The sequence below is a fragment of the Daucus carota genome, chromosome 6 (genome assembly GCF_001625215.2).
Source record: "Daucus carota subsp. sativus chromosome 6, DH1 v3.0, whole genome shotgun sequence".
Taxonomy (NCBI): domain Eukaryota; kingdom Viridiplantae; phylum Streptophyta; class Magnoliopsida; order Apiales; family Apiaceae; genus Daucus; species Daucus carota.
This window is the reverse complement of record NC_030386.2, coordinates 17,390,115-17,417,514: the sequence shown is the minus strand read 5'-3', so window position 1 is coordinate 17,417,514 and position 27,400 is coordinate 17,390,115. Positions and strand designations below refer to the sequence as shown.

General features: G+C 35.8%; 4 protein-coding genes and 1 long non-coding RNA gene across 5 annotated transcripts; all 5 read left to right on the top strand.

The window, feature by feature from the left end:
* The first annotated feature begins 214 nt into the window (after positions 1 to 214).
* Positions 215 to 4,059, top strand: LOC108227748 (zinc finger CCCH domain-containing protein 30). Its single transcript, XM_017403061.2, has 2 exons — positions 215 to 466; positions 1,302 to 4,059. The coding sequence occupies exon 2, from the start codon at positions 1,313 to 1,315 to the stop codon at positions 3,497 to 3,499; it is 2,187 nt and encodes a 728-aa protein (XP_017258550.1). The 5' UTR covers positions 215 to 466; positions 1,302 to 1,312; the 3' UTR covers positions 3,500 to 4,059.
* A 4,207-nt stretch (positions 4,060 to 8,266) lies between these two features.
* On the top strand, positions 8,267 to 12,089 carry LOC108228144 (zinc finger CCCH domain-containing protein 30). Its single transcript, XM_017403638.2, has 2 exons — positions 8,267 to 8,563; positions 9,520 to 12,089. The coding sequence occupies exon 2, from the start codon at positions 9,607 to 9,609 to the stop codon at positions 11,713 to 11,715; it is 2,109 nt and encodes a 702-aa protein (XP_017259127.1). The 5' UTR covers positions 8,267 to 8,563; positions 9,520 to 9,606; the 3' UTR covers positions 11,716 to 12,089.
* A 1,198-nt stretch (positions 12,090 to 13,287) lies between these two features.
* On the top strand, positions 13,288 to 15,845 carry LOC108226971 (uncharacterized). The gene is made up of 2 exons (XM_064079246.1): positions 13,288 to 14,448; positions 14,871 to 15,845. Exon 2 carries the CDS (start codon positions 15,206 to 15,208, stop codon positions 15,716 to 15,718), a length of 513 nt encoding a protein of 170 aa, XP_063935316.1. The 5' UTR covers positions 13,288 to 14,448; positions 14,871 to 15,205; the 3' UTR covers positions 15,719 to 15,845.
* A 93-nt stretch (positions 15,846 to 15,938) lies between these two features.
* On the top strand, positions 15,939 to 16,946 carry LOC108225968 (uncharacterized). Its single transcript, XM_017400920.2, has one exon. It carries the CDS (start codon positions 15,939 to 15,941, stop codon positions 16,944 to 16,946), a length of 1,008 nt encoding a protein of 335 aa, XP_017256409.2.
* A 956-nt stretch (positions 16,947 to 17,902) lies between these two features.
* Positions 17,903 to 20,837, top strand: LOC135147017 (uncharacterized). Its single transcript, XR_010284297.1, has 3 exons — positions 17,903 to 18,811; positions 19,639 to 19,702; positions 20,576 to 20,837. It is a non-coding gene; the product is annotated as an uncharacterized LOC135147017 (long non-coding RNA).
* The last annotated feature ends 6,563 nt before the right edge of the window (positions 20,838 to 27,400 follow it).

Sequence of the window (27,400 nt, the reverse complement as noted above, 5' to 3'; positions counted from 1 at the left end):
AATTCATCAATGTGTAAAATTATTATACAGATACCAAAAATCTGTAAGCCAAATATTAATTATTCAAGATTTTAAGTCTCCGGATTACAATTACCGAATTACGCGAAAATTGACATGAGTCGATTCAACCTTCTTAAGGTCCTGTTCCCTCTGACCGGATAAACCGGTCACCATTTCCCCTTAAAAATATCTTTTTACATTTCATCTTAATTTCAATTACATTCTCCAAATTCACCCCAAATTCTCTCTCTCTCTCTCTCTCTCTCCTCTCTCGATCAAACTTAACACACACAAAACACACACATGTATATGTTCGTCCCTATCATCTAGAAGTAAACACAAGTAAAGGGTGTTACTATGTTGCTGTCTTAAATCTCTCCCTCTCTCCCCCTCTCCCTCCCTCTCTCTCTGAGATCTACAAACAAAGTTGTATTAATTACTCCACACATTCTTCTCCAGATCAACGGTCAGTTCTTTTAATCACCCTCGTGCTTTTCATTACTTAATCTGATCATTCATTATTATTTTTTGTTAATTGATTTGATGATTTGAATAGTTGTTTGCTCTACTTAAAGCTCCGACTGATTCTGTGTGTGTGAATTTATGAGTGTTTGCTTATTTGTCTTGTTTGATGTATCTTTTTTAGTCTTTAGGTTATGATTTGTTTTAAAGTTGCAATTTTTGATGCGTTTTCAAGTGTCAGATTGAAGAATCTTGAGTCTTTGTATTGTTTAAGTTAATGGGAGTTTGATTAAATGAATGATGATGTGGTGAGTGATTTTTATTTTTGGAGTTTAATTGTAAAAATATTAGCTTTGTTGATTGTCTGTTTTGTATAATAATTGGTGATGAAAATTGGGAATACTTTTTTTGTGTGGTCTATGTGAATGAAGAATTGGGGATGAATTGTCATTGGGCAGTTGGGTGTCTGATTTTGGTAGATGATTGAATGATGTTTAAATTGGATATGTGGTGGCTCGTATTGTCGGAGATTCATTTACCACATGTCATGAATCCCGAAAAGTTGCTGTTTTTAGCAATACGGTTGTAGTTCTTGTGAATCTTGTGTTTGATTACGGAAGTTTGTTGGATCCGTATTTGGTTACTTTGTTGTCAGATATCACTTTGCGGCGTATGTGTGTATATTTTTGATCTTGCTGTATAAGGAATTACATGTAAAAACATTTGTTTCGTGACTCGTGACCTGTTCACTATAACAGTTTTTCTTTTGAATGAAGTTGTGTTATGTGTGTATAAATGATATATTGTTCTGATTGAAATTTGTGTTTTTGGCTTTGCAGCTGAGTAAAGCATGTGCGGTGTGACAAAGTCGACATCAACTTCATCTACACAGTCTAACGGAGAAAGTAAATCTGACAAGCAAAATATGGGTCCATTGACTGTTGAGACTGAAGAAACTTTTTCTAATTTACTTGAATTCGCTGCTAACAATGACTTTGAAGCCTTTAAGGCTTCAGTTGAGGAGAACTCTTTGGCAATCGATGAGGTTGGACTTTGGTATGTTCGAAAGAAGGGTTCAAAGCAAATAGTTCTTGAGCACCGAACTCCTTTGATGGTTGCCGCTACATATGGTAGTCTTGATGTTATTAAGTTTATCATCTCTCAGCCTTCAGTTGATGTTAATCTTGCCTGTGGCCCGGACAAGTGCACTGCTCTTCACTGTTCTGCTTCTGGAGGCTCTGTTAATGCTGTTGACGTTGTTAAGCTGCTTTTGGGAGTGGGTGCGGATCCACATATCAAGGATGCAAATGGTCAGCGTGCTGTTGATGTGATTGTGGCCCCTCCGAAAGTTCTTAATGTTAAAGCATCTCTGGAGGAGATGTTGCTGGGTAGTGTTTCGGATGGCTCAGTTGAAGAGTGCAAATTACGAGTATCCATTTCCTCTTCCAGTTACTCCCCAAGCCTGTCTTCTTCACCAGATAATGGGTCCCCTTGTTCCCCTTCAGATTTGGTATCCTCTCCAATGCTTTCGAAGTTTACAGATGTTCCTAATGGTGCTATATCTGAGAAGAAAGAATATCCAGTTGACCCGTCTCTTCCAGACATTAAGAATAGCATATATTCTACTGATGAATTCCGCATGTTCTCTTTCAAGGTCAGGCCTTGTTCAAGGGCTTATTCTCATGATTGGACTGAGTGTCCTTTTGTTCATCCAGGGGAGAATGCTCGAAGAAGGGATCCCAGGAAGTTTCATTATAGCTGTGTACCATGCCCCGATTTTCGCAAAGGTACTTGTAGGCGTGGTGATATGTGTGAATATGCCCATGGAGTGTTTGAATGCTGGCTACACCCTGCTCAATACCGAACACGGCTCTGTAAGGATGTGACTAGTTGTGATAGAAGGGTTTGTTTTTTTGCCCATACCCCGGAAGAGCTTCGTCCCTTGTATGTATCTACTGGGTCTGCAGTGCCATCTCCTCGTTCCAGTGCATCGGCTGCTAGTGTAATGGACATGGCTGTTGCTATGAATCTTCTGCCTGGTTCTCCATCATCTGCTTCTATGATGTCTCCTTCTGCATTTAATCAACCCATGTCTCCATCGGGTAATGGTGCTCACTCATCTTTGGCTTGGCCTCAACCAAATGTTCCCACCCTTCATCTACCTGGAAGCAACATGCAATCAAGTCGCTTGAGATCTTCCCTTAGTGCCCGTGATATCCCTCCGGAGGACCTGCAATTATTGCAAGATATGGATGCCCACCAACTTCTATTGAATGATTTGGCCTGCCTCTCACAGTCTCGCCCCAGCCCTGTGTCTCTTAGCCGTTCTGGTCGACCCAAGACATTGACTCCATCTAATCTTGAGGATTTATTTTCAGCTGAGCTGGCTTCTTCTCCTCGCTATTCTGATCAGATGGCTTCAGCTAGTGCTTTCTCTCCATCACACAGATCAGCTGTTTTCAATCAGTTCCAGCAGCAGCAAAACATGCTTTCACCTATCAATACCAATGTGTTCTCTCCTAAAAATGCTGATCATCCATTGTTGCAGGCTTCTTATAGTGTCTCTTCTCCAGGAAGAATGTCTCCCAGGACTGTAGATCCAATCTCTCCTATGGGTTCTCGTCAAACTGCTTTTGCCCAACGAGAGTTCCAGCAACCGCAGCAAATGCGTTGTCTGAGCTCCCGTGATCTCAGCACTAATAATGTTTCCATGGTCGGGTCTCAGGTAAATTCTTGGTCTAAATGGAGCTCTCCAAGTGGAATAGTCGATTGGTCAGTTAAAGGGGATGAACATTCCTGGTTGCCAAGGTCGTCTTCGAATGACCTCAACAAGAACACAGAGGAACCTGACATTTCATGGGTTCAGTCTCTTGTGAAAGAATCACCACCCGAGATGAAAGATAAATTGCCAGCTTCAGTTGCTAGTGCTGCTCCATCCGGTGAGGGTTTGAAATCTAATCCCCAGGCTGAGTCCGTTGATCATACAGTTCTAGCTGCCTGGATTGAGCAGATGCAGCTTGATCGGCTCTCAGTCTAGTAAATGATCAATTTTATTTTCATTTACCAATAAACAAAGTAGGCAACTTTTTATAATTTTTTTTGGCTGGGAAGAAGGATATGATCCGTAAAGGTAACTTTTGGTGGAGGGTGAAAAGAAGTAAGAAGGTAACAGATGCAAGATTTTCATTTTGTTCTAATATCATTAATTGTTTCTGCAAAGGAGGCAGAATATGGTGGACTGAACTTTCTCTGGCTGTTACGGAAGGTACACAGTCCGTGTTAGGTAAGTCTCTTATGATGTCTCATAACTTTAGAATTTATTATTTTTTAAAAGTATTACAGTACCATATTTTCCTTACAAAACTTTAAGCCATTAAATTGTTGTCTTGTTACCAATGTACTATTCTCCAAACTCTAAAGTGAGCTCTTTGGAGACGGAAAAAGGTTATTGCTGTAATTGTTCATAATGCATTCGGTTCTTGTCTTCAGAGTCCGGAGAGGGTATTTTTGTGGGAATAGTTATTATGTAGAGTTGCAACAATCTGTTTCTTTGATGATGTAAACCTGAATTAAAGTTATTATATTATTTCATTTTTATTACTGTCCCCCCCTTCCCCCGGTAGACACACAACACTTGTGCTGAAATTTCATCAGAATATTTCCCCGGCTGATTAAAGTTTATTATATTTCTTGCGTTTGGCCGGGATTCTAACCTGTTATCGGAGGCCTTTGCCTGTTGTAATCATGGAGCTTGCAAGCGGTGAGTAGTGACTGCTGACCATTTTTTTTTTGTTTTTTTTAATTGACAACGGAATATAGGCAAAGTTAAAATCGGTAGGTGAGGTTTCATATAAACGTCAAAATCGGGATTTTTGGCTGTCACCATCTCAAATAAAGTTAAATTATTCGCGTCTTCTTTAGGAGAAGTGGTATCTGAGATTAATCTGAACTAAGAGCATCTTCAATAAGTTCTTTATTTGAGCTCTTAAATTAAAAAATAAAGAGCTATGTCAAATTTTGAGCTTCAAGAGATTTTTAGAGGATCTTTAAAAGCTTAAGAGTCTATTCTCTCTCCTCAATTGTAGGAGCCAATAGATAGCTCTGAACTAATATTTTATTATAAGTTTGTTCCACTTAGAGCATCTCCAATAAACTCTTTAAACAAGCTCTTAAATGAAAAAATAGAGAGCATTAACAAAATGGAAGCTCCAATAGACTCTTAAAGGCTCTTCAAAACCTTAAGAGTCTATTCTCTCTCCTATCTTTTAAGAGTCTCTCACTCACTCTTAAGTTATATTTTATTATAAAGTAATACAAGCATCCACTTTCTCTTTCCACTCTAGTATTGTAGTCCTATTCATTTAATAATAAAATATTGTTTAAGAGTGGATGTAAAGAGTGTTGTTGGAGATGAATATACATTAAATTGTTAAGAGTGAATATTTTATATTATATTTGAGGAATGACTTAAGAGACTATTGGAGATGCTCTTACTCTCTTTCTTTCCACTTTCTTTTTGTCTTTTTATGAGTTCAATTTATTTTTAATAATATAAAAATAAATAAAGAGTGGATATAAAGAACATTGTTGGAGTACATGTACACTAAATTGCTAAGAGCTACTCCCTCCATCCTCTTTTACATGTCAATTTTGACTTTTGACCAGTCAAATTGACTATATTTTGACTAGATTTTACATATATCAGATAATTAAGAAAAATAATAAAAATTATATCATTAGAAAGTATATTGAGTCTATTTTAATATGCAACTTTCAGATTTTAGAAATATTGAGTAGATAACTCGTAATGTTTAGTCAAAAATTGGTCAATTTGACTTCTCGAAAAGCAAAATGGACATGTAAAAGGAGACGGAGGGAGTAATAATTTATATTATATTTAAGAGTGATTCTAAGAGTCTATTGGAGATATCTCTTAAACTAAATATTAACCGGCATGCATTGAGATTTTGGATCTGACTTAAAATAACTAGCCTCGGAGGCATGGCGAGTACATAGTTTGAAATCTATTATCCATAATTTAATGATGTAAGAATAAGAGAGCTTAAATTGTTACTAGACTTGTGGTTACAAAGCGAAAGTTTTTTAATGTTGAATTTTTCTTAATAAAATACAAATTCATTGATCCATTAAATCGTGTCGGATACAGTTCTTACTTCTTAACATTACATGGGAAAGACCTCCACCAGTTAAATATACGATCAGGATATATGAGACAAATGAACGAATTCGTGTGTCGACATATTCGCGGATCGCTTAATCAAATACAACTTAATATTTTTATAGTGATACCCTATACATCTGCATTCCTCAGTATAGGAGCTGCGCTCCTAATCAACTCGACTATTGCTAAGGCATCTCCAACAGTGGAACCAGTTTTTGGCTTAAATCTTGGTCCAAATTTAGACCGAATCATATTTCTATTCCAACAATTTGGCCTAAAATTTGGTCCAAATTCATATATCAATATTATATTCTTCTAAATATTTTTATATTATTATTCTAATCTTTTTAACAATAATATAAGATTTCATATTAATATTAAACTCAATAAATTCATTAAATTAGAAAAACAAAGAAAATTTAACATTTTATTTAATTAACTAAAATAAAATTTACAAAGATTCAACACTACTCCGAATTAATATATATTCCCACAAATACTCAATTAATGCATCTCGAAGTGTAATATGAGCTTTTTTATTTTTTATTTTTTGATATCATCCAAGAAATTGTTGAAATCGAGCATTTTAATGTGTTGTTGATTTGAATTATTTTAAGATTATTTAATTTTATTATATTTCATAATAATATATATGATTATTTATGTAACATATATTAAATATAATTTACAAATATTTAATAATTATATTAACATAAAATCATTTAATTAACTAAATATAAAAAAGATAAAAAGTTATTATTATATTATTAAAAAGATTTAGGCCGGTGAATAGTACCGATAATCACATTCGATAGTGGTTGTAGACCATTTCATTTTTTAGCCGAGCTCAAAGCTTCTTTTAACTGCAATTTTTTCTTTCAATGTAGTAGGATTTATGACTTCCGCACAGGTGCTCCTAGAACTTTATCCTAGGCAACTGTCCACTGTAAAGATGCCTCCAAGCTTTTGTAAAAATTTTATGACCGACATTTTCTTTTACTCTACACAACATCGCTTGTGGATCTTGAAATCTACCAACACAGTTTCTTTTTAAATAAGGATAATTAAAGGATGAAAATAATAGGGGGGTTTTCATAAATATCCAAGTCCAAAATATTTTTTTGCAAAAATATTACACTTTTTTCAAATATTTTGTAAAATATCAAAATTTTGAAAATATTTGCAAAAATACTGTATGCAACCCATTGCAATCACATGCAACTACACTTGCAACCATATGCAATCATATTTGCAACCTCCACGGAGCCAATTAACTGAAGTTGCATCTACTTGCATCTTGTTTTTTAAATATATTTCAAAAAATTAGTATTTTGCAAATATTTTTAAAAAATAATAAAATCACAAAAAAAAAATTATAGAATGTGGTAATTTTGGTAAACTCCCAAAAAAAGAAGAAGACCAAACCGAAAAAAAAATATGACCAAAATTTAATAATACAAGTTATACCAATATTTGCTTAATATAATATATTACAGTATAGATAACTTATCTAATAAGTTAAAATAATGAATTATATAACTTAAAATAGTGGCTTATGTGTTATGTTAAAATAATTACTTATTTGATAAAAGATTAGCGAACTGTTCGTGACTTAAAATAAGAGTAAATGACGCATTTCATCCCTTATTTTAGGGTATTTTTTTTGATATGGTCTTAAATTTATAGCGTTGGCATAATGCAACCCATTATTGTTTCGTATTGCAATTTTTGTTCAAATTCCATCCAAAATATTTGTTAGCCTTAATTTGTATGTATGAGGGTTAACTTGGAAAGACATTTTCAAAGTTTAAGTTTTGACATAGCACATCCTGTAGTATTATTATTGTGATGAATTGCATCCTAACTGCAATTTTAAATTTAATTTTTATAAAAAATAACTTTAATATGATAAAATTAATATTTTTTAGATGCGTTATTAACTAATATTTTTCTTGTGACATGTTGAACTTCAGAACCAAATTTTTTATATTTAAATTTGTAGGTTTATATCTCCATTATTATAGACAAAATTCTTATAGTTAACATAGTGAATCAATTTTTCGTGTATTTAAAAAGTTAACACAAAATTCTTGTAGTTAATAGAGTAACATAGTCAACAGTCCTTCAATCTCAAAATAATGCTCTTGATTTGGTTTGACTTGGTCAAATTAAGTTATTTTATTTTATTTTATATACATTTCTTATGATCTATAGTGTAAAATTTTATATTTTAACTCGTTATGTGAAGATTTAAGTTATTTTATTTTGTTTCATATACATTTTTTATGATATTATTGGTTAATCACGAGTTGTTTAAATAGAAATTTTTTATCTCCACCCACTTCCAAGGACATAATATCTCTAATATATAACCCCCACCCCCTCCCGTTGATATGTTTTTTCACTTTCTTGTTCGAAATTTGATTAAATTTGTTAAAAAATTTAAAGTTGGAAAATAAATAGAATTAATTAAAAAAACTTATTATAAATTATTAATCGGTTAACTTTACTGATATACACATGCTTTGTAAGAAAGGATAAACCCCATCCGCTCTGACCGGCCAAACCGGTCACAATCTTCCCTTTAAATATCTCTCAAGTTAATTCCAAAAAAATGTGCAAATTCACCCCAAATTCGCCCCAAATTTCATTTAATTTCCTTTTCGGTTTTTAATTTTTACAGACGTTTACACATACAAAGTATCTTTTTCTCTCGACTCTATCGATCAAACTTAACTTATTACAAGTTACAACAAACACAGACACACACACATGTTTATCTCTGTGCGCATGATCTTGAAGTGAACACAAGTTGGGTGTTACTAGGTTGCTGTCTCAAGTCATTCTATCTCCTCATCAGATCTGTAAACAAGCTTGCTTTGCTCACTGTTGTGCTGCACTTTCTTGTTCAAATCGAGGGTCAGTTTCTTTTTTCAATCTTGTTTATGCTTATGATTACTTGTTTACTCAATGCTATGATTCATTGTGTGTGAGAGAGAGAGAGAGTGTGTGTGTGTGAGAGAGAGAGTTTATTCATTATGTTTGATGTATCTATGAGAGAGAGAGAGAGAGTGCTTATTATTACTATCTGATGTAACTATATTAAGCTATGATTTGTGAAAAAGTTGCAATTTTTAATGTGAAGTGATTTAAATTAAGAAATGTGAATTATTTAGTTTTGGGTATGCAGAAATATTGGCTTGTGGAATGTGAATCAAGAAATCTGAACTAACTAATTTTTTGGGTTATTTGAACTGAGGATGGGGGATAAGTATTGGATTGTGTTGATTGTTTTGTCGGAGCATAATTTACTGAATGTCATGGGTTCAGAATGTTTGGTGATTTTAGCAAATTTGGTTCCATCACTATGATTTTTAAGAGGTTGGTGTTTGATTACGAAAGTTTGTCGGATTTGTATTTGGTTGGTCTGTTGTTGCCTTTCTGATTAGTTCTTTGCGGCGGATCTGTGTAATTTTTGCTCTTGTTTGATAAGAGAATCAAGTGTAATAAATTATCTGTGCCTGACCTGCGCACTAACAAATGTTTTGCGAAGTACTCCCTCCGTTTCAAATTAGATGTCCACTTTCAAAAAATTCACATAGTTTAAGAAAAGTGAATGTTCACAAATTAATTGCATTAAATAACCATAATATGTGGAATGAGGTTGATCTAGGAAATATAAATAAGAGATATGTGAAGTAGAATTGACTTTGGAAATATGATTGTGCTTTGAAAGTTGAAGTGAATGTAACAAATTTTTGCTCTTGTTTGATGAAGAGAATCAAGTGTAATAAATTATCTGTGTGTTTTGTTAGCGACGTGCGTTTTTAATAGATGATATTTTGTTCTGACAAAGTTGTGTTGTGGCTTTGCAGCTGAATAAAGCATGTGTAGTGTGTCAACGTTGACATTAACTTCATCTACATAATCTACCCGAAGAAAGTAAATCTAACAAGCAAGATATGGGTCCATTGTTTGTTGATACTGAAGATAATTTTTCAAGTTTACTGGAATTCGCTGCTAACAATGACTGTGAAGCTTTCAAGGCATTAATTAAGGAAAACTCTTTGGCAGTTGATGAAATTGGACTTTGGTATGTTCGGAAGAAGGGTTCAAAGCAGATAGTTCTTGAGCACCGAACTCCTTTAATGGTTGCTGCTACATACGGTAGTCTTGATGTTGTTAAGTTTATCATCTCTCAGCCTGCTGTTGATGTAAATATTGCTTGTGGCCTGGACAAGTGTACTGCTCTCCATTGTGCTGCTTCTGGAGGTGCTGTTAATGCGGTTGACATTGTTAAGCTGCTTCTGGCTGTGGGTGCTGATCCAAATATTAAGGATGCAAATGATCAGCGTGCTGTTGATGTGATTGTGGTCCCTCCAAAACTCCTTGATGTTAAAGCGTCTCTTGAGGAGTTGTTGCTGAGTAATGTTTTCGATGGCTCAATGGGCGACTGCAAGCTACGAGTATCCCTTTCGCCTCCCAGTTACTCGCCAAGCCTGTCTTCCTCACCAGATAATGGTTCCCCTTATTCTCCTTCAGATTTAGTATCCTCTCCAATGCTGTCGAAGTCTACTGATGTTCCTGGTGGTGCTATTTCTGAGAAGAAAGAATATCCGATTGACCCCTCTCTTCCAGACATAAAGAATAGCATATATTCTACAGATGAATTCCGCATGTTCTCTTTCAAGGTCAGGCCTTGTTCTAGAGCTTACTCTCATGATTGGACTGAGTGTCCTTTTGTTCATCCAGGGGAGAATGCTCGTAGAAGGGATCCAAGGAAGTTTCATTATAGTTGTGTACCGTGCCCTGATTTTCGTAAAGGTGCTTGTAGGCGTGGTGATATGTGTGAATATGCCCATGGAGTGTTTGAATGCTGGCTACACCCGGCTCAATACAGAACACGGCTCTGTAAGGATGGGACTAGTTGTGATAGGAGGGTTTGTTTTTTCGCCCACACTCCGGATGAGCTTCGTCCCTTGTATGTATCTACTGGGTCGGCTGTACCATCTCCTCGTTCCAGCGCATCAGCTGCAAGTGTCATGGACATGGCTGTTGCCATGAACCTTTTGCCTGGTTCTCCATCTGCCTCCATGATGTCTCCTTCTGGATTTAATCAACCCATGTCTCCATCAGGTAATGGTGCTCACTCATCTTTGGCTTGGCCCCAGCCAAATGTTCCCACCCTTCATCTCCCGGGAAGCAACATGCAATCAAGTCGCTTGAGATCATCCCTTAGTGCCCGAGATGTTCCTCCCGAGCATTTACATTTATTGCAGGATATGGATGCCCACCAACTTTTGTTGAATGACTTGGCCTGCCTCTCGCAGTCCCGCCCCAGCCCTGTGTCTCTGAACCGTTCTGGTCGGCCCAAAACATTGACTCCTTCAAATCTTGAGGATTTATTTTCAGCTGAACTCGCTTCTTCGCCTCGTTATTCTGATCAGGCTGCTTCAGCTGGTGGTTTCTCTCCATCTCATAGATCAGCTGTTTTCAATCAGTTCCAGCAGCAGCAAAACATGCTTTCACCTATCAATACTAATGTTTTCTCTCCAAAAAGTGCTGATCATCCTTTGTTGCAGGCTTCATATGGTGTCTCTTCTCCAGGAAGAATGTCACCGAGGAGTGTGGATCCAATTTCTCCTATGGGTTCTCGGCACACTGCTTTCTCTCAACGAGAGTTCCAGCAGCCGCAGCAGATGCGTAGTCTGAGCTCCCGTGATCTCGGCTCTAATAATGTTTCCATTGTCGGGTCTCCGGTGAATTCTTGGTCCAAATGGAGCTCTCCGAGTGGAAAAGTCGATTGGTCAGTTAATGGGGATGAACATTCCTGGTTGCCAAGGTCCTCTTCAAATGACCTCAATAATAACACAGAGGAGCCTGACATTTCATGGGTTCAGTCACTTGTGAAAGAATCACCACTCGAGATGAAAGATAATCTGCCAGCTCCATTTGTTAGTGCTGGTCCATCCGGTGAGGGTTTCAAATCTAATTCCCAAGTGGAGTCCGTTGATCATTCAGTTCTTGGTGCCTGGATTGAGCAGATGCAACTTGATCAGCTCCCTGTCTAGTAAATGACCAAATTTTATTTCAATTAGAAATAAACAATGTAGGAAATTATATGTTCTTTTGGCTGGCAAGGATTGATATGATGCGATAAAGGTAATTGATGGTGACGGTAGGGATCAGTAAAAAGAAGGGGACGAAGTCTGAGAACCATATGCAAGGATATTCGTTTTTTTTAATATTATTATTTGTTTCTGCAAAGGAGGCACAGTGCGGCAGAGTGAACTGTTTTTTGGGCTGTACCAGAACGGTTCATGCTAGGTAATCTCTTCTGATGTCTTCTTAACTCTAGGATTTTTTCTGAGAAAGAATATTACAGAATGATATTTTCTCTAAAAACTTTACCCCATTGAAGTTGAAAAAGCATATTTTGTCTTAATTTCTATGTACTATTTTCCAAAGAGAGCTCTTTGGAGACGGAAAAAGCAATTGCTGTAACTATTATACTGCAGTTGGTTCTGGTCTTCTAGCAGGAGACTTGGAGACTGGAGAGTGTATTTTTGTGGGAATAGTTATTTTGTAGAGGTGCAACATTCCGTTTCTTTGATGACTGAAAACATAACCAAAGTTATTTCATCATTTTATTATCAGTATAACCCCTCTTCCTCATGCACACAAAACTTGCACCGGAAAATGCTCTGAATTTCTATTGTTAACTAATCGAAGTTTAAACTTCTGGAGTTTGGCAAGGGTAATTAGATTTCATTCGGTACCTGAGGCCTATGTCCATTATGGTTTCCGGGGTTGCTGGTTGTCGAGATTGGTGAGTTAAGAACATCATGCTTCTAGTAGTGATTAGTGAGTGGTAGCCGATTAAGTTTTTGTTTTTACGATCGACACAGGTAGACAAATAGTTGAAATCGGTAGGTCAGATTTCACCTAGGCATTGAAAGCAACATCAGAGAAAAATTAATCGATGTCCTACTCAGAAGTAGTAGCCATCGATATCAATTCATTTTAAACGAGAAACAGTTTTTCATGTCGTTTTTGAGAGACGGGTCTGGTAGATCTATTTGAAATTAAACCAAATATGTCCATAAGAAAGTTTACGAGGAAATGTGAGATGTATTTAATAACGTAGTTTAGTTTGGAGAAAATGCTCATATTAACTGATATTCAAGAACCATGTGCCCAAAATATCAGAGTTCGATATAAGTGTTCATTTTACCCGATCACCTACGCATCCTTTAAATGATCTGGGTTTGAATTGAGGCTCGTGTGGCCTAACAGAGGAAGACATTAGTTGGGCTAGCCTAGGAGGAGCTGCCATACAGTAAAACTCCTACCTGTTTGTCCCGATCCAGACCATGCCATGGGACTAGCAGTGCACACTGATTCCAGCATTTTAACCATCCTCTATCAGAACAACACAAGAGGCTTGCAGATATTCAAGGAAGGAACTGGCTGGCTCACAATCCAGCCACACACCGGGGTTTTGGTAGTAAACATAGGTGATCTAATGCACATACTTTTTGGCATCGTTATCAAGGACTAATGTAATACCCAAGATTTTGTTATAAATATATATATATATATATATATATATATATATATATATATGTCTTTGGAACTTTATAAGTATTATTTTGATTTAAAAAAAAAGTAAATGATATTTTCGAATATTATAGTTGCAAAATAGTATGTTTCGCATGTTGTGTATGTAGATTTTATTTAATACGTTACGAGATGATGTATTTGGTTATAAATATCTATATGATTAAGTGTACTTTATTTTTTATTCTTTGGATGTTTTACTTAGTCAAAAAGACTACTGCTATGAATAGATAATGTGTACGTGATTTGAAAGGTAGTGGAGTGATAACTACCCACAAACCTAGGAGTGGACCTTATCTAATCTGTAAATAAATATACATGTACCCGGTTCATTTTCATTTGCACAGTACTCTTCTATCGAGGTATATTTTACTGTACTTCTTCTTTTGTAGGCATACTTGTTTAATATAGTATTCTATGGTTTTACTATGCACTTGAACCGCTACTGCTCATGTAATATTTACTTTTAGCTTGGTTAAATCATCCTCCTTGTTTTGCAAAGCATGTTATTGTGTGCATTTTTACAAATATGTCGATGCTATTACTTTCAAATAATTATTAAAAATATTCTTCCCTAAAGGGTATTTATTGCTTTTATATATTTGGCATTGGTCCGTACAAATTATCATGCGCTCCCAAAGTTATATTTATATTGAATGGGCATGCTTAAGCATTAATGTTTTTGTATATTAGATAGTAAATATAGCATGATTTTAATGGATTAATTTTTTTTATATATATCGAAAGTCTTAAGATTTTGATGCATAAGAAAATAATTTATTTATTTAGTTATTCATTTTAAAATGATTTATACATGAAATGCCATACATTATTTAATTATTTTGGAACAATGATGCGCGGTTTTACGTTTTAGTTGAATCGATATATTTTATCTCAAACTATTATATGATTGTGTAAATTTTATGTTACTAAAATATGATTTTGTACTAAAATGTATGATGTACTTTCTTTTTTGTCTACCTTGACTTGTTCAGAAATATCAAAATGGTGTGTGTTTCCTGTTAACTAGTATGACTCTGTACTGTACATGCTATATGAACATCGAAGTGATACTGTTTACGCCGTAGCATTATATATGGATCATTTAGTAATTTTAATTGGTTTGATTAATTTAACGTAGGATTTGTTTGGCAATATTTTGGATCACCACTTGTGCAGCTAAAGTAAGTTAACTTATCAGTCCTGCTATTTTGTTTATTTGGAACTTTGTTTTTATTTTAAATATTTGGATCAAGTTTAATATTTTAGATATAAGAATTCCCAGTTAGCTCTGACCTATGAAACCGTTAGTATTTGCGTATAGTTCCGGAACTAGCCTATGATACCTTACTATGGAGTGCCTTTTATGATACCTTCGGGGTTGCACACTTTATGATACCTTAGTAAGGGGCGCATTACTGACAAAATTATGAACTTATGATACCGAGTCACCGGGTATTTGTGACCTTAGCGAGCTGTGGAATTATCTTATATAATGATTCTGGATTTATGAAACTTATGAAATTATGTAAAATACTTGATCCATTAGCTTGTGTGATTGGTTATCTTGCTGGGCTTGTATAGCTCATTACTTACAAATTTTCAGGTGCCTAGCTTTTGGAATCGAGAGGGAATTGGCTAAGTTTGCTCCAAAGATTTGAATTTGCATATTTCTAGTATAGAGTTGTGTCATTTTATTCGAGATTATGTCAGACTATGACTTCCTTGATTTTAATTGTAATGTCGTTGCATTTGGATTTTATTATGTTAAATGACATTTGAGATTTGAGATTTAGCATTTGAGTATTGATAATTTGATTAAAAAAGTTGGGTCGTTACAGTTGGTATTCAGAGCCAGGGTTTACTTCCTGTAGACTGCCATTTAGGCGTGACCTGTGAGTTGAGTTTTAAAATATTAATATATCTTTGTGACTTTTGTAGATGGCAGATGAGTACCCTGAGGTTGAGATGTCCGACATTGAGGATCCGACCGATAGTTCACCACCACCATCAGACTATGACCCTAGCTCTGACAGTGATGATTCAATTAATAACCTTGACCCTGAATCTGATAATGATAGTGATGGACCAATTGAAGATAATCCAGGAGAGATTGTTAATAGGCCCGCTAAGAAGTCTGAGCTCGAGATAGAAGTTGAAAGTCTTCGAGCTGAGCTAGAAGAGACAAACCTGAAGCTGGATACAGCTGAGCACCGACTAGTGAGGTTGAGAGAGCACTTACTTGAGGGCTGTGATAGATTTTACAGTACCTCGTTAAGGGGTAGATGTGTGAACAAAAGAGCCAAGAAATACATTAAGAGTTTTGCGAAGGAAACGCGAGTTGAGGTCTTGCGAAGTGTCGCACTTGTAGGGGATGCTTTAAGAGGAGGTGGTCATTATGATTACCCTTCCTCTGCGAGTGTTTCCCCTTCAGACAACTATTCTTCAGATTAGGATTTTGGTGGAGAGTTTTCTTTGTAGTAGACGTTATGTTTAGGACGCAATGCATTTCTTTTGGATGTACTTTTTATTATTATTGAGTAGGAAAAAAAAATTGTATTGTTTTCAGACTGATTATGAATAAAATTGTTATCAACTAATATTTTGGCATATATATTTCTTTTGCTTTACATTTCGCATTAGGATTGAGTTTTATGTAAATTATGTAGGAATCATGAATCGCCAACGAAGAACTAACAATGGAAATGCCAACAACAACAATAATGGAGGTGCAAATGTGATGAATCAACTAGCAGAAACTTTAGCAACATTGGTTGGAAATCAACAAAATAGACCTAGAAGCCTAATAGCTGAGTTTAAGAGATTGAGTCCTCCAGTTTTTGAGGGATCCACAAATCCTTCAGAGGTGGATAAGTGGTTACAGGAGATGGAGAAGATTTTTGAGTTGTTAGGAAGTAATGATGAGCAGAAGGTTAGTTTGGCAAGTTACCAACTTCAGGGGAGTGCTTATGATTGGTGGCTTATGGAAAAGAGACGAGTGGATGGCAACGAGGAAGAGGCAGCCCAACCTTACACTTGGGAAACTTTCACTGAATCTTTTAAGGATAAATATTTTCCTAGGACAATTAGAGCTAAGTTGGAGAGAGACTTTATTAGGTTAGAACAAGGAGAGAAACAAACCGTGTCGGAGTATGAAGCCGAATTTGCTCGTCTAGCTAAGTATGCGCCAGCTCTAGTTGTGGACGAAGTTAGTAGGGCACGTAGGTTTGAGGAGGGACTGAGAAGTGAGATTAAGAGGCATGTGGCTGCTTTTGAGCTGAACAGTTACAAGATGGTGTTAAACAAGGCTTTAGTAGTGGAAAGAGGATTGACGGTAGAAGATGAAAAGAAAGATTCTGAGCCTAAGAAGAGGGCCGAGCCTACCAGCGGATTTAATGAGAATGGACCAGCAAAGAAGTTCAATAACCGAGGGAATTTTAATCGACGCGATTCAGGAGCTAGGCTTTCTTGTTCGAGATGCGGAAGAAATCACTTAGACAAGGACTGTCGCTGGAACACAGGAGCTTGTTTTAGCTGTGGTGAGACTGGGCATAAGGTTGCAGAGTGTCCAAAACGCGATACTTCAAGGGACAAGGACAATAAGAACAAGGGCACTCTAGCCGCCCTTGGACCAAACTATGGACGAGTGTTTAAACTTCCTACCGGGCCAAACACAGATTAAGGTACACAACTACTTCTATGATTATGTGTTTTTTTTTTATGCGTAAAAGTTATCAGAATTATTAATTAACTAATTTTTTTTTATTTTTCTATTATTTTTGACACGTGAACATTTTTTTGTATGTTTAAATTTGGGGACCAAATTTTTTTAAGGAGGGTAGAATGTAATACCCAAGATTTTGTTATAAATATATATATATATATATATATATATATATATATATATATATATATATATATATATATATATATGTCTTTGGAACTTTATAAGTATTATTTTGATTTAAAAAAAAGTAAATGATATTTTCGAATATTATAGTTGCAAAATAGTATGTTTCGCATGTTGTGTATGTAGATTTTATTTAATACGTTACGAGATGATGTATTTGGTTATAAATATCTATATGATTAAGTGTACTTTATTTTTTATTCTTTGGATGTTTTACTTAGTCAAAAAGACTACTGCTATGAATAGATAATGTGTACGTGATTTGAAAGGTAGTGGAGTGATAACTACCCACAAACCTAGGAGTGGACCTTATCTAATCTGTAAATAAATATACATGTACCCGGTTCATTTTCATTTGCACAGTACTCTTCTATCGAGGTATATTTTACTGTACTTCTTCTTTTGTAGGCATACTTGTTTAATATAGTATTCTATGGTTTTACTATGCACTTGAACCGCTACTGCTCATGTAATATTTACTTTTAGCTTGGTTAAATCATCCTCCTTGTTTTGCAAAGCATGTTATTGTGTGCATTTTTACAAATATGTCGATGCTATTACTTTCAAATAATTATTAAAAATATTCTTCCCTAAAGGGTATTTTGTCACACCCTGGTCCCAAACAAATGCTTATATAATACTTTTGAATGTATTAAAATAGTTTTCGGGATTTTTAGATTTAACAAAAATATTTTGTTTTAGGATTTATAAGGAATTTGCGAATAGTAAAGTGACCCTATAAAGGAGAAAGGACATGAAGGGGTAAAAATAAAAGTCTCAGAATAATTTTTAGATATTTTATAAATTACCAGAGCGGAGAAATAGTGAACAAAAGTACGGTCAGAATTGTATGATTTTGCACCGAACTGTGATTATAAAATCCAGTTATTAGAAAATAAGTGAAAATAGAATAGACACAAAATGAGCCAAGAATTTTCCTAGAGTATCTAAATAAATTGTGGAACTCATTTATGAATTTTCGGAAATTTTACGAAGCTCAAGGAAGTTAAAATAAAAAGGAATAAAGGAGCCAGATACCCAAGATTTCCGGACTGCAAAATGACCTTTAAACTAAACCAGCGGAATTTCAGAAGGGATACTGAAGAGAAGGTTAGTACGTTTATGATATTTGGAGTCTCTAGAACATTCCTATATTGAGTTTGAAGAAAAATCTCGAGATTAAGAGTGGACAGGGATCAGTGGAAAAATATCAGACCGATACATCCCTAAGAAAAAGTGAAATATTTTCGGACTCCAAATGAGCTCATTTTACAGTCAAAAATTCCCAAATAATATACTAGGAATTATTATATCGTCGGAATTCGTCAACGAGATCAAGAATAGTGAGATTTAATTTAAGATTTCAAGAATTTAAGGACATGGAATAGATAATTATCCAAAAAGCATATTCAAAGGAATATTCTTGCAGGGTGGCACACTCTGATTGGTTGATCAAGTTAATAGGAAATCAAAATGAAAGCAAAGTATACAGACTTCAGTTTCATCTGCTGCCGAAGTGAAGGAAGAAAGAAAATAAGAAAAAAATCAAGAAAAATTCATAGAAAAAGATTTCTAGCTCGGTTTTTCGTGTTCTATAGCTTGTTGGAAAGATCTCTTCAAGACCTTTAATTCAAGAGGTATGTTTCTTAAATTCGTAATCATTAACATGTTCAAAAAGAGGGTTGATTATAGCTATGAATAGTGATGTTCTTGGTGGAAGAATTTCAATAAATCTTAAGATAATTACTAGGAGGTTATGGTGTTATAATAAGCATGTTTACATGTTTGGATTATTGTTTAAGCTTGTAAAGTTGTTGTTCTTGATTGGGTTTGAAAGGATGATCTGATATGAGTATGATATGATGATTTGAAGGTTATATAATTGTTTGGGTTGATGATTAATATGAGTTTAATCATGGAAATGTTAAGATTATAGCTGTTACCATGCCCGGGTTAATATAACAGCCGCTGTTACTGTTCATCGGAACAGTTTAGTTTCGAATTTAAGAGGGTTCTTTATATGGCTGGATAGAGTTTGGTTAGTAGATCGCGTGAGCGCTTGAATCATGCAAAACGGATTTACGGTTTAGAAGTTATGGCCATTTTAGTACAGGACACGCAGAATCCTAGTTCCCGTAAGAAATGAACTTTGAGGTTACAATTTGACGAGTTCAAAGATGATATAAATCATGGAATAATTTGAGTAAATACCCGGGACAAATTGGGAGGTATATGAGTTGGTTTCGTAAGAAAAACTCGAATGATTTGTAAGTGAAAAATGTTGTAACCCAAAGGTATAAATAGTAACAATACGTGAGGCGAGAAACAGTTAGTACCAAATCTCTTTTAAATGAAAGGATTAACAATAAGAGTAATTAGAAGGGATTTTAAGGGTAGGTAACACGTACACACACTATGATATAGAGTTATAAAGGATTTTAATGATTAATTATGTCCCTTATAGGTGCACAGAAAGGTGCAGAAGAACTTTAAGGACCAGGAAGTTGTAACTGAGTTGCTGAAGTAAGGTGAGTATACATCAACACTACTTATATCTGTGTGATATGTGATTACGTGCTCCTATATGCTGAAGGTGATATATTAGAATACTAATGTGACTAAGTGATTCTATACATGACTGAAGTTCCTTGATGTCAATGTAATGTCATGATATATCGAAGTACAGGTATATATATGGAATGTGTATTGACCTGTGATTTCACAAATGGTGCATTGGCATAGAGTCTGCATATAGAACAGATCATATGCACATCCTACATTCATTTGACAGTGATAACTTAAAAAGTCAAAGTGACAGTCACTTGTGTAATGGCCACCTTTATATATGGAACCTACGGGTAATTACGGAGCAGACTATATGTCAGCCATAGACGGAGCCGACTTTTGTCGGACATAGACGGAGCCGATTTCCATAGTCGGACATAGACGGAGCTGGCCAGACACACATGGATCCTTTGAGGACATGTGGAAACACGGGCATTATACAGTGAACTGTTCACAATAGCAAAAGAAAGAGAAACAGAGATGCATGCATGCATAGATACAAGTTCATACTTTCATGGCATATATGATTAACATATGTCAGTGATTTATGATTAAGTAAAACATATATGTGATGATGTTATATCTTGGTGTAATTTGGGATGATGATAATATTATGAATGAAAGATATTAATTGCTCTCATAAATACGAACAGGAAATATATATTAAAATGAATATTTTCTTACAATTGTTTCGAGAACCTTACTTTCTTTTATTTTCTGGAAGATTTTACCAAAGACGCTACAAGTTATTTTCAGACAATCTCAGTATCTTTTACAAACTAAAGTTGATGTATATTCATTGAGTTGCGACTCATGGAAATCGCTCATTTTTCCAGGATATGAATAGTTAGTAGAGTGTTTTTGTATGAGTGCTCAGTGGAGATTGTAGATAGTGCCTAAGAGACGGTGGTCCAGCAGGATGCTCCAGACTCCTCCATCAGCCGATGCATATATATGTAGTTTGAGAGATTGTGTTTATGTACTCTAGACTTATCAAGTGTGCCAGAAATCACGAAGATAAATTTATGTTTAAATTCTGAATATGTGTAGTGAATATGGATGATGGAACTGTATTGAAATTTTATGTTGCTTGGTAAATGTTGTTGAAGTAGTTGTGATTTTATGTTCTGGTGAAGATCAAGATATAGCCAAGCAATAGCTGATGGTTATATTATCCACTTATACAGGAAAAGATATTTCATAATATTATTAAATTACATGATTTTGCTAGAAGTGCATGATAATGATCATATGGTATAAGGGTGTTACATTTAGTTGGTATCAGAGCAGGGATATGACCTCTAGGGCATAGAAGTACGGTTAGGATGTTTGAGTGATATAGTATCTAAGATATGTTTATATGTGCAGAAGGCGATGGAAGGAGCATCCAATGAACAGGCTGCACAAAGGAGTCCAGCTGACCACCAACCATCTGGTAGTGGATCACATACTCCACATGAGTCTAGACACGAGGAGTCTATACCTATTCCACAAGAATCTAGGCATGAGGCCACTGTAGAAGTAGAAAGACAAGTACCTGAGCAGCAAGCTATGTCAGAACCCCAAGTTGTTCGTAGGAATGCACCAGTTAAACGGAATTATAAAGAACTTAGGAAGCTAGGGGCGACTGATTTCTATGGTACCATAGATCCAACTGAAGCTGAGTCATGGTTAAAAAGGACAAAGAGAGTGTTTAATATGATGCATTGTGGAGACGAAGAGAAGTTTGATTATGCAGTATCCTTACTCCAAGATGATGCTTATGACTGGTGGGAGACTGTTCCTAACTCAGATGCTCAACCACCAAAACTTACTTGGGATGATTTTCAGCGAGAGTTTAAAGATAAGTATATGCCAGAGATCTATAGGGATGAGAAACAAAGAGAGTTCTTGAATTTGAAGCAAGGAAATATGACGGTAGCTGAGTACGAAGTCAAGTTCACCCAATTGTCCCAATATGCCTCATCAATGGTGGCAACTGAGAGGGACAAATGTAGACGTTTTGAGGAAGGTCTCAAGTATGAGATCAGGAGTAAAATTACTATTGGAGAACTTAGGAGTTATACAGATTTGAGGGCTGCAGCGATTCGAGCTGAACGCTTGATTAAAGAGAAGCCTGCTTTCTTCTCAAAGTCAAAGAGAGAAGAAACAAGATTTGCTGGAGAGGCTGGTGGAAGGCCTAAGAAGCGTCCAAATGTTAGTGCACCCATTAAATCTATTACAAGAGGAGGTTTTTCTGGTGCTCAAGGTGGGAGATTGAATAACCCTCGATCAAATCCAACTCTTAGCCGAGGTTCAAATGTACAGGTGAAGCCTACATGTCAAACTTGTGGAAGGCAACATTTTGGGCAATGTAGAGCTCAAACGGGAGGATGTTATTTGTGTGGGGAACAAGGCCATTTCATTAGAGACTGTCCCAACAAAAGGGAAAATGTACATGCTGTATCTGAACCAAGTGTTCAGAATGTAGAAGTGAAAGGAGTTGGTACATCTTTTGGAAGAGGTAGAGGCAAGAAGGGTACAGGTAGCACTGGTGGAGGCATTGGAAGATCACAGGCTCAAAGTTCAAATCCACCAACCCAGGCACGAGTTTTTGCATTAACGAGAGGAGAGGCTGAAGCTGCACCCGAGGTTATAACGGGTAAAGTTCTTTTATATCAATTAGATGCGTATGTTCTTATCGACCCTGGTTCAACACATTCATTCATATCATCTAAAATGACATCTCACTTGCATAGAAGTCATGAAATACTAGATCTCAAAGTAAATGTTCATACACCACTAGGAGAAGTGGAAGTAGTAGATCAAATATATAGAGACTGTCCTATCGAAATAGGAAATACGGAATTAAAAGCAGACTTGATAGTATTGCCTTTTCAAGAGTTTGATATCATACTAGGCATGGATTGGTTGACAAGACATCATGCTAAAGTTGATTGTTACGCTAAAGAAGTTACGATCGAGTCACCAGGACAAGGGATAGTCGTATTTCAAGGAGAATGTAGGATGATACTTAGTTGTTTAATTTCGGCTATGAGTGCTTTTAAGATGATTAGAAAGGGCTGTGAAGCGTATTTAGCGCACGTGGTAGACCCGAACATTACCTCAACTAAACTTGAGAATATTCCAATAGTTCGAGAATTCCCAGATGTGTTTCCAGATGATTTGCCAGGAATGCCGCCGGATAGAGACATAGAGTTTAGTATTGAGACAGTTCCTGGTAGTACCCCTATTTCTATTCCTCCTTACCGAATGGCACCCGTAGAGTTAAAAGAGTTAAAGAAGCAGTTGATAGAATTATTGGAAAAAGGTTTTATCCGCCCAAGTGTTTCACCATGGGGAGCACCAGTATTATTTGTCAAAAAGAAGGATGGAACTATGAGGCTATGTATCGATTATCGAAAATTAAATCAAGTCACGGTTAAGAACAAATATCCATTACCAAGAATAGATGACTTATTTGATCAATTACAAGGGGCTCAAGTGTTTTCAAAGATTGATTTGAGATCAGGATATCATCAATTGAAGATTGCTAAGGAAGATATCCCAAAGACTGCTTTCCGAACTAGATATGGTCACTTTGAATTTCTAGTTATGCCGTTTGGGTTAACAAATGCTCCAGCTGTGTTTATGGCGCTTATGAACAAAGTGTTTCAACCTTTTCTGGATAAATTTGTTATAGTATTCATCGATGATATATTGGTATATTCAAAGAGTAAATCGGAGCACGAAGAGCATTTAAGAACAGCGTTACAAATCTTAAGAGAAAACCAATTATATGCTAAGTTGAGTAAATGTGAGTTTTGGTTGGACCATGTCGTATTCCTAGGACATGTTATTTCTAGTAAAGGAATTGAAGTGGACCCAAAGAAAATAGAGGCTATATGGAATTGGGAAGTACCCAAGAATGTTACAGAAGTGAGGAGTTTCCTAGGAATGGCTGGTTATTACAGACGTTTTGTTGAAGGATTTTCCAAGATTGCCGGACCAATGACCAAATTACTCAGAAAGAATGTTCCTTTTCAATGGACTGAAGAAGCTCAACAAAGTTTTGATGAATTAAAGCGAAGATTGACATCAGCTCCAGTGTTGACTACACCCTCAGGACAAGGTGGTTTTGTAGTATATAGTGATGCGTCACAACAAGGCTTAGGATGTGTCCTTATGCAATATGGAAAAGTTATAGCTTATGCTTCAAGACAGCTCAGACCGCATGAAAAGTCATATCCTGTACATGATCTAGAATTGGCAGCAATTGTTTTTGCATTGAAAATTTGGAGGCATTACTTATACGGGGAGACATTTCAGATTTTTACAGACCATAAGAGTCTAAAGTATTTAATGAGTCAGAAAGAGTTGAATATGAGACAGAGAAGATGGGTGGAACTTTTAAAGGATTATGATTGTACGTTAGAATATCACCCAGGAAAGGCCAATATAGTGGCAGACGCTTTAAGTCGGAAATGTAGTAGCGTAGCAAATCTTCAAGGATCGACGTTCCCATCTTTAGTTGAATTAAGAAAGATGAATATTGGGCTAGAGGTTGACACCTGTGGAGTTTTATTGGCTACACTAAATATCCGACCGGTGTTGAAGGAAAGGATCCAGAAGGCACAAATAAATGATCCTAAATTAAGAGACGCAGTCGAGAGAGTAAGACAAGGTCAAGAAACTCAGTTCACGTTATATGAGGATACTTTAATGTTAGGAAACAGAATTTGTGTTCCAAATGATGAAGACTTAAGACGAGAAATTCTAGATGAAGCTCATAATGCTCCATATGCCATGCATCCCGGAGCAACAAAAATGTATAATACGATGAAATCTCATTATTGGTGGTCTGGAATGAAAAGAGATGTGGCAGAGTTTACAGCCAAATGTTTAACGTGTCAACAAGTGAAAGTGGAACATCAAGCTCCAGCTGGGAAGTTACATCCGTTGTCGATTCCTGAGTGGAAGTGGGAAAAGATCACTATGGATTTTGTAACAAATTTACCCAAGACAAGGAAGGGAAATGATGCAATATGGATCATTGTTGATCGACTTACCAAATCAGCTCATTTTCTACCAATACGTTGGGGTTGCACACTAGATCATTTAGCTCAAAGGTATGTGAATGAGATTGTACGATTACATGGAGTACCAATATCCATTGTTTCAGATAGAGATCCAAGATTTACTTCTAGATTTTGGAAAAGTTTACAAGAAGCAATGGGTACAAGATTGAATTTTAGTACAGCCTTTCATCCTCAGACTGATGGGCAATCTGAAAGAACCATTCAAACGTTAGAGGAAATGTTAAGAGCGTGTGTGATTGAGTTTAAAGGTTCATGGGATGAATATATTGCTTTGATGGAATTCGCCTACAACAATCATTTTCATAGCAGTATTGGAATGGCACCTTATGAAGCCTTGTATGGACGGAAGTGCAGAAGTCCCTTGTATTGGGATAAAGAAGGTACTATCATTTTAGAAGGGCCAGAACTTGTCCAGAATGCAGTAGATAAGGTAAACATTGTAAAAGCAAAGCTGAAGGCTACCCAAGATCGACAGAAAAGTTATGAGGATCAAAATAGAAGAGAGATGGAATATCAAGTAGGTGATAAAGTATTTCTGAAAGTATCGCCATGGAAAGGGGTGATGAGATTCAGCAATAAAGGGAAGTTGAGTCCTAGGTATATTGGACCATATGAAATAATTGAGAAGATAGGACCACTTGCCTATAGATTAGCATTGCCCCCAGAACTTTCTCAAATCCATGATGTATTTCATGTAAGCATGTTACGAAGATATAGGTCAGATCCTACACACGTTTTGAAGGACCCCGGGATAGAAATCAATGACAATTTGAGTTACATTGAAGAACCTGTCAAGATAATAGGGCACAAGACCAAACAACTGAGGAATAGAGAAATACCGCTAGTCAAAGTACTATGGAGAAACCACGCGGTGGAAGAAGCCACATGGGAGACAGAGGAGCATATGAGAAGCAAGTACCCTCACCTATTCGACAATCCAGGTATATTTTTGAATTTTGAGGACAAAATTCTTTAAGGGGGGAAGAGTTGTCACACCCTGGTCCCAAACAAATGCTTATATAATACTTTTGAATGTATTAAAATAGTTTTCGGGATTTTTAGATTTAACAAAAATATTTTGTTTTAGGATTTATAAGGAATTTGCGAATAGTAAAGTGACCCTATAAAGGAGAAAGGACATGAAGGGGTAAAAATAAAAGTCTCAGAATAATTTTTAGATATTTTATAAATTACCAGAGCGGAGAAATAGTGAACAAAAGTACGGTCAGAATTGTATGATTTTGCACCGAACTGTGATTATAAAATCCAGTTATTAGAAAATAAGTGAAAATAGAATAGACACAAAATGAGCCAAGAATTTTCCTAGAGTATCTAAATAAATTGTGGAACTCATTTATGAATTTTCGGAAATTTTACGAAGCTCAAGGAAGTTAAAATAAAAAGGAATAAAGGAGCCAGATACCCAAGATTTCCGGACTGCAAAATGACCTTTAAACTAAACCAGCGGAATTTCAGAAGGGATACTGAAGAGAAGGTTAGTACGTTTATGATATTTGGAGTCTCTAGAACATTCCTATATTGAGTTTGAAGAAAAATCTCGAGATTAAGAGTGGACAGGGATCAGTGGAAAAATATCAGACCGATACATCCCTAAGAAAAAGTGAAATATTTTCGGACTCCAAATGAGCTCATTTTACAGTCAAAAATTCCCAAATAATATACTAGGAATTATTATATCGTCGGAATTCGTCAACGAGATCAAGAATAGTGAGATTTAATTTAAGATTTCAAGAATTTAAGGACATGGAATAGATAATTATCCAAAAAGCATATTCAAAGGAATATTCTTGCAGGGTGGCACACTCTGATTGGTTGATCAAGTTAATAGGAAATCAAAATGAAAGCAAAGTATACAGACTTCAGTTTCATCTGCTGCCGAAGTGAAGGAAGAAAGAAAATAAGAAAAAAATCAAGAAAAATTCATAGAAAAAGATTTCTAGCTCGGTTTTTCGTGTTCTATAGCTTGTTGGAAAGATCTCTTCAAGACCTTTAATTCAAGAGGTATGTTTCTTAAATTCGTAATCATTAACGTGTTCAAAAAGAGGGTTGATTATAGCTATGAATAGTGATGTTCTTGGTGGAAGAATTTCAATAAATCTTAAGATAATTACTAGGAGGTTATGGTGTTATAATAAGCATGTTTACATGTTTGGATTATTGTTTAAGCTTGTAAAGTTGTTGTTCTTGATTGGGTTTGAAAGGATGATCTGATATGAGTATGATATGATGATTTGAAGGTTATATAATTGTTTGGGTTGATGATTAATATGAGTTTAATCATGGAAATGTTAAGATTATAGCTGTTACCATGCCCGGGTTAATATAACAGCCGCTGTTACTGTTCATCGGAACAGTTTAGTTTCGAATTTAAGAGGGTTCTTTATATGGCTGGATAGAGTTTGGTTAGTAGATCGCGTGAGCGCTTGAATCATGCAAAACGGATTTACGGTTTAGAAGTTATGGCCATTTTAGTACAGGACACGCAGAATCCTAGTTCCCGTAAGAAATGAACTTTGAGGTTACAATTTGACGAGTTCAAAGATGATATAAATCATGGAATAA

Excerpts from the sequence above, each read along its gene's own strand:
- LOC108226971 (XM_064079246.1), top strand. The coding sequence starts at position 15,206 with ATGGCAGATGAGTACCCTGAGGTTGAGATGTCCGACATTGAGGATCCG.
- LOC108227748 (XM_017403061.2), top strand. The coding sequence starts at position 1,313 with ATGTGCGGTGTGACAAAGTCGACATCAACTTCATCTACACAGTCTAAC.
- LOC108225968 (XM_017400920.2), top strand. The coding sequence starts at position 15,939 with ATGAATCGCCAACGAAGAACTAACAATGGAAATGCCAACAACAACAAT.
- LOC108228144 (XM_017403638.2), top strand. The coding sequence starts at position 9,607 with ATGGGTCCATTGTTTGTTGATACTGAAGATAATTTTTCAAGTTTACTG.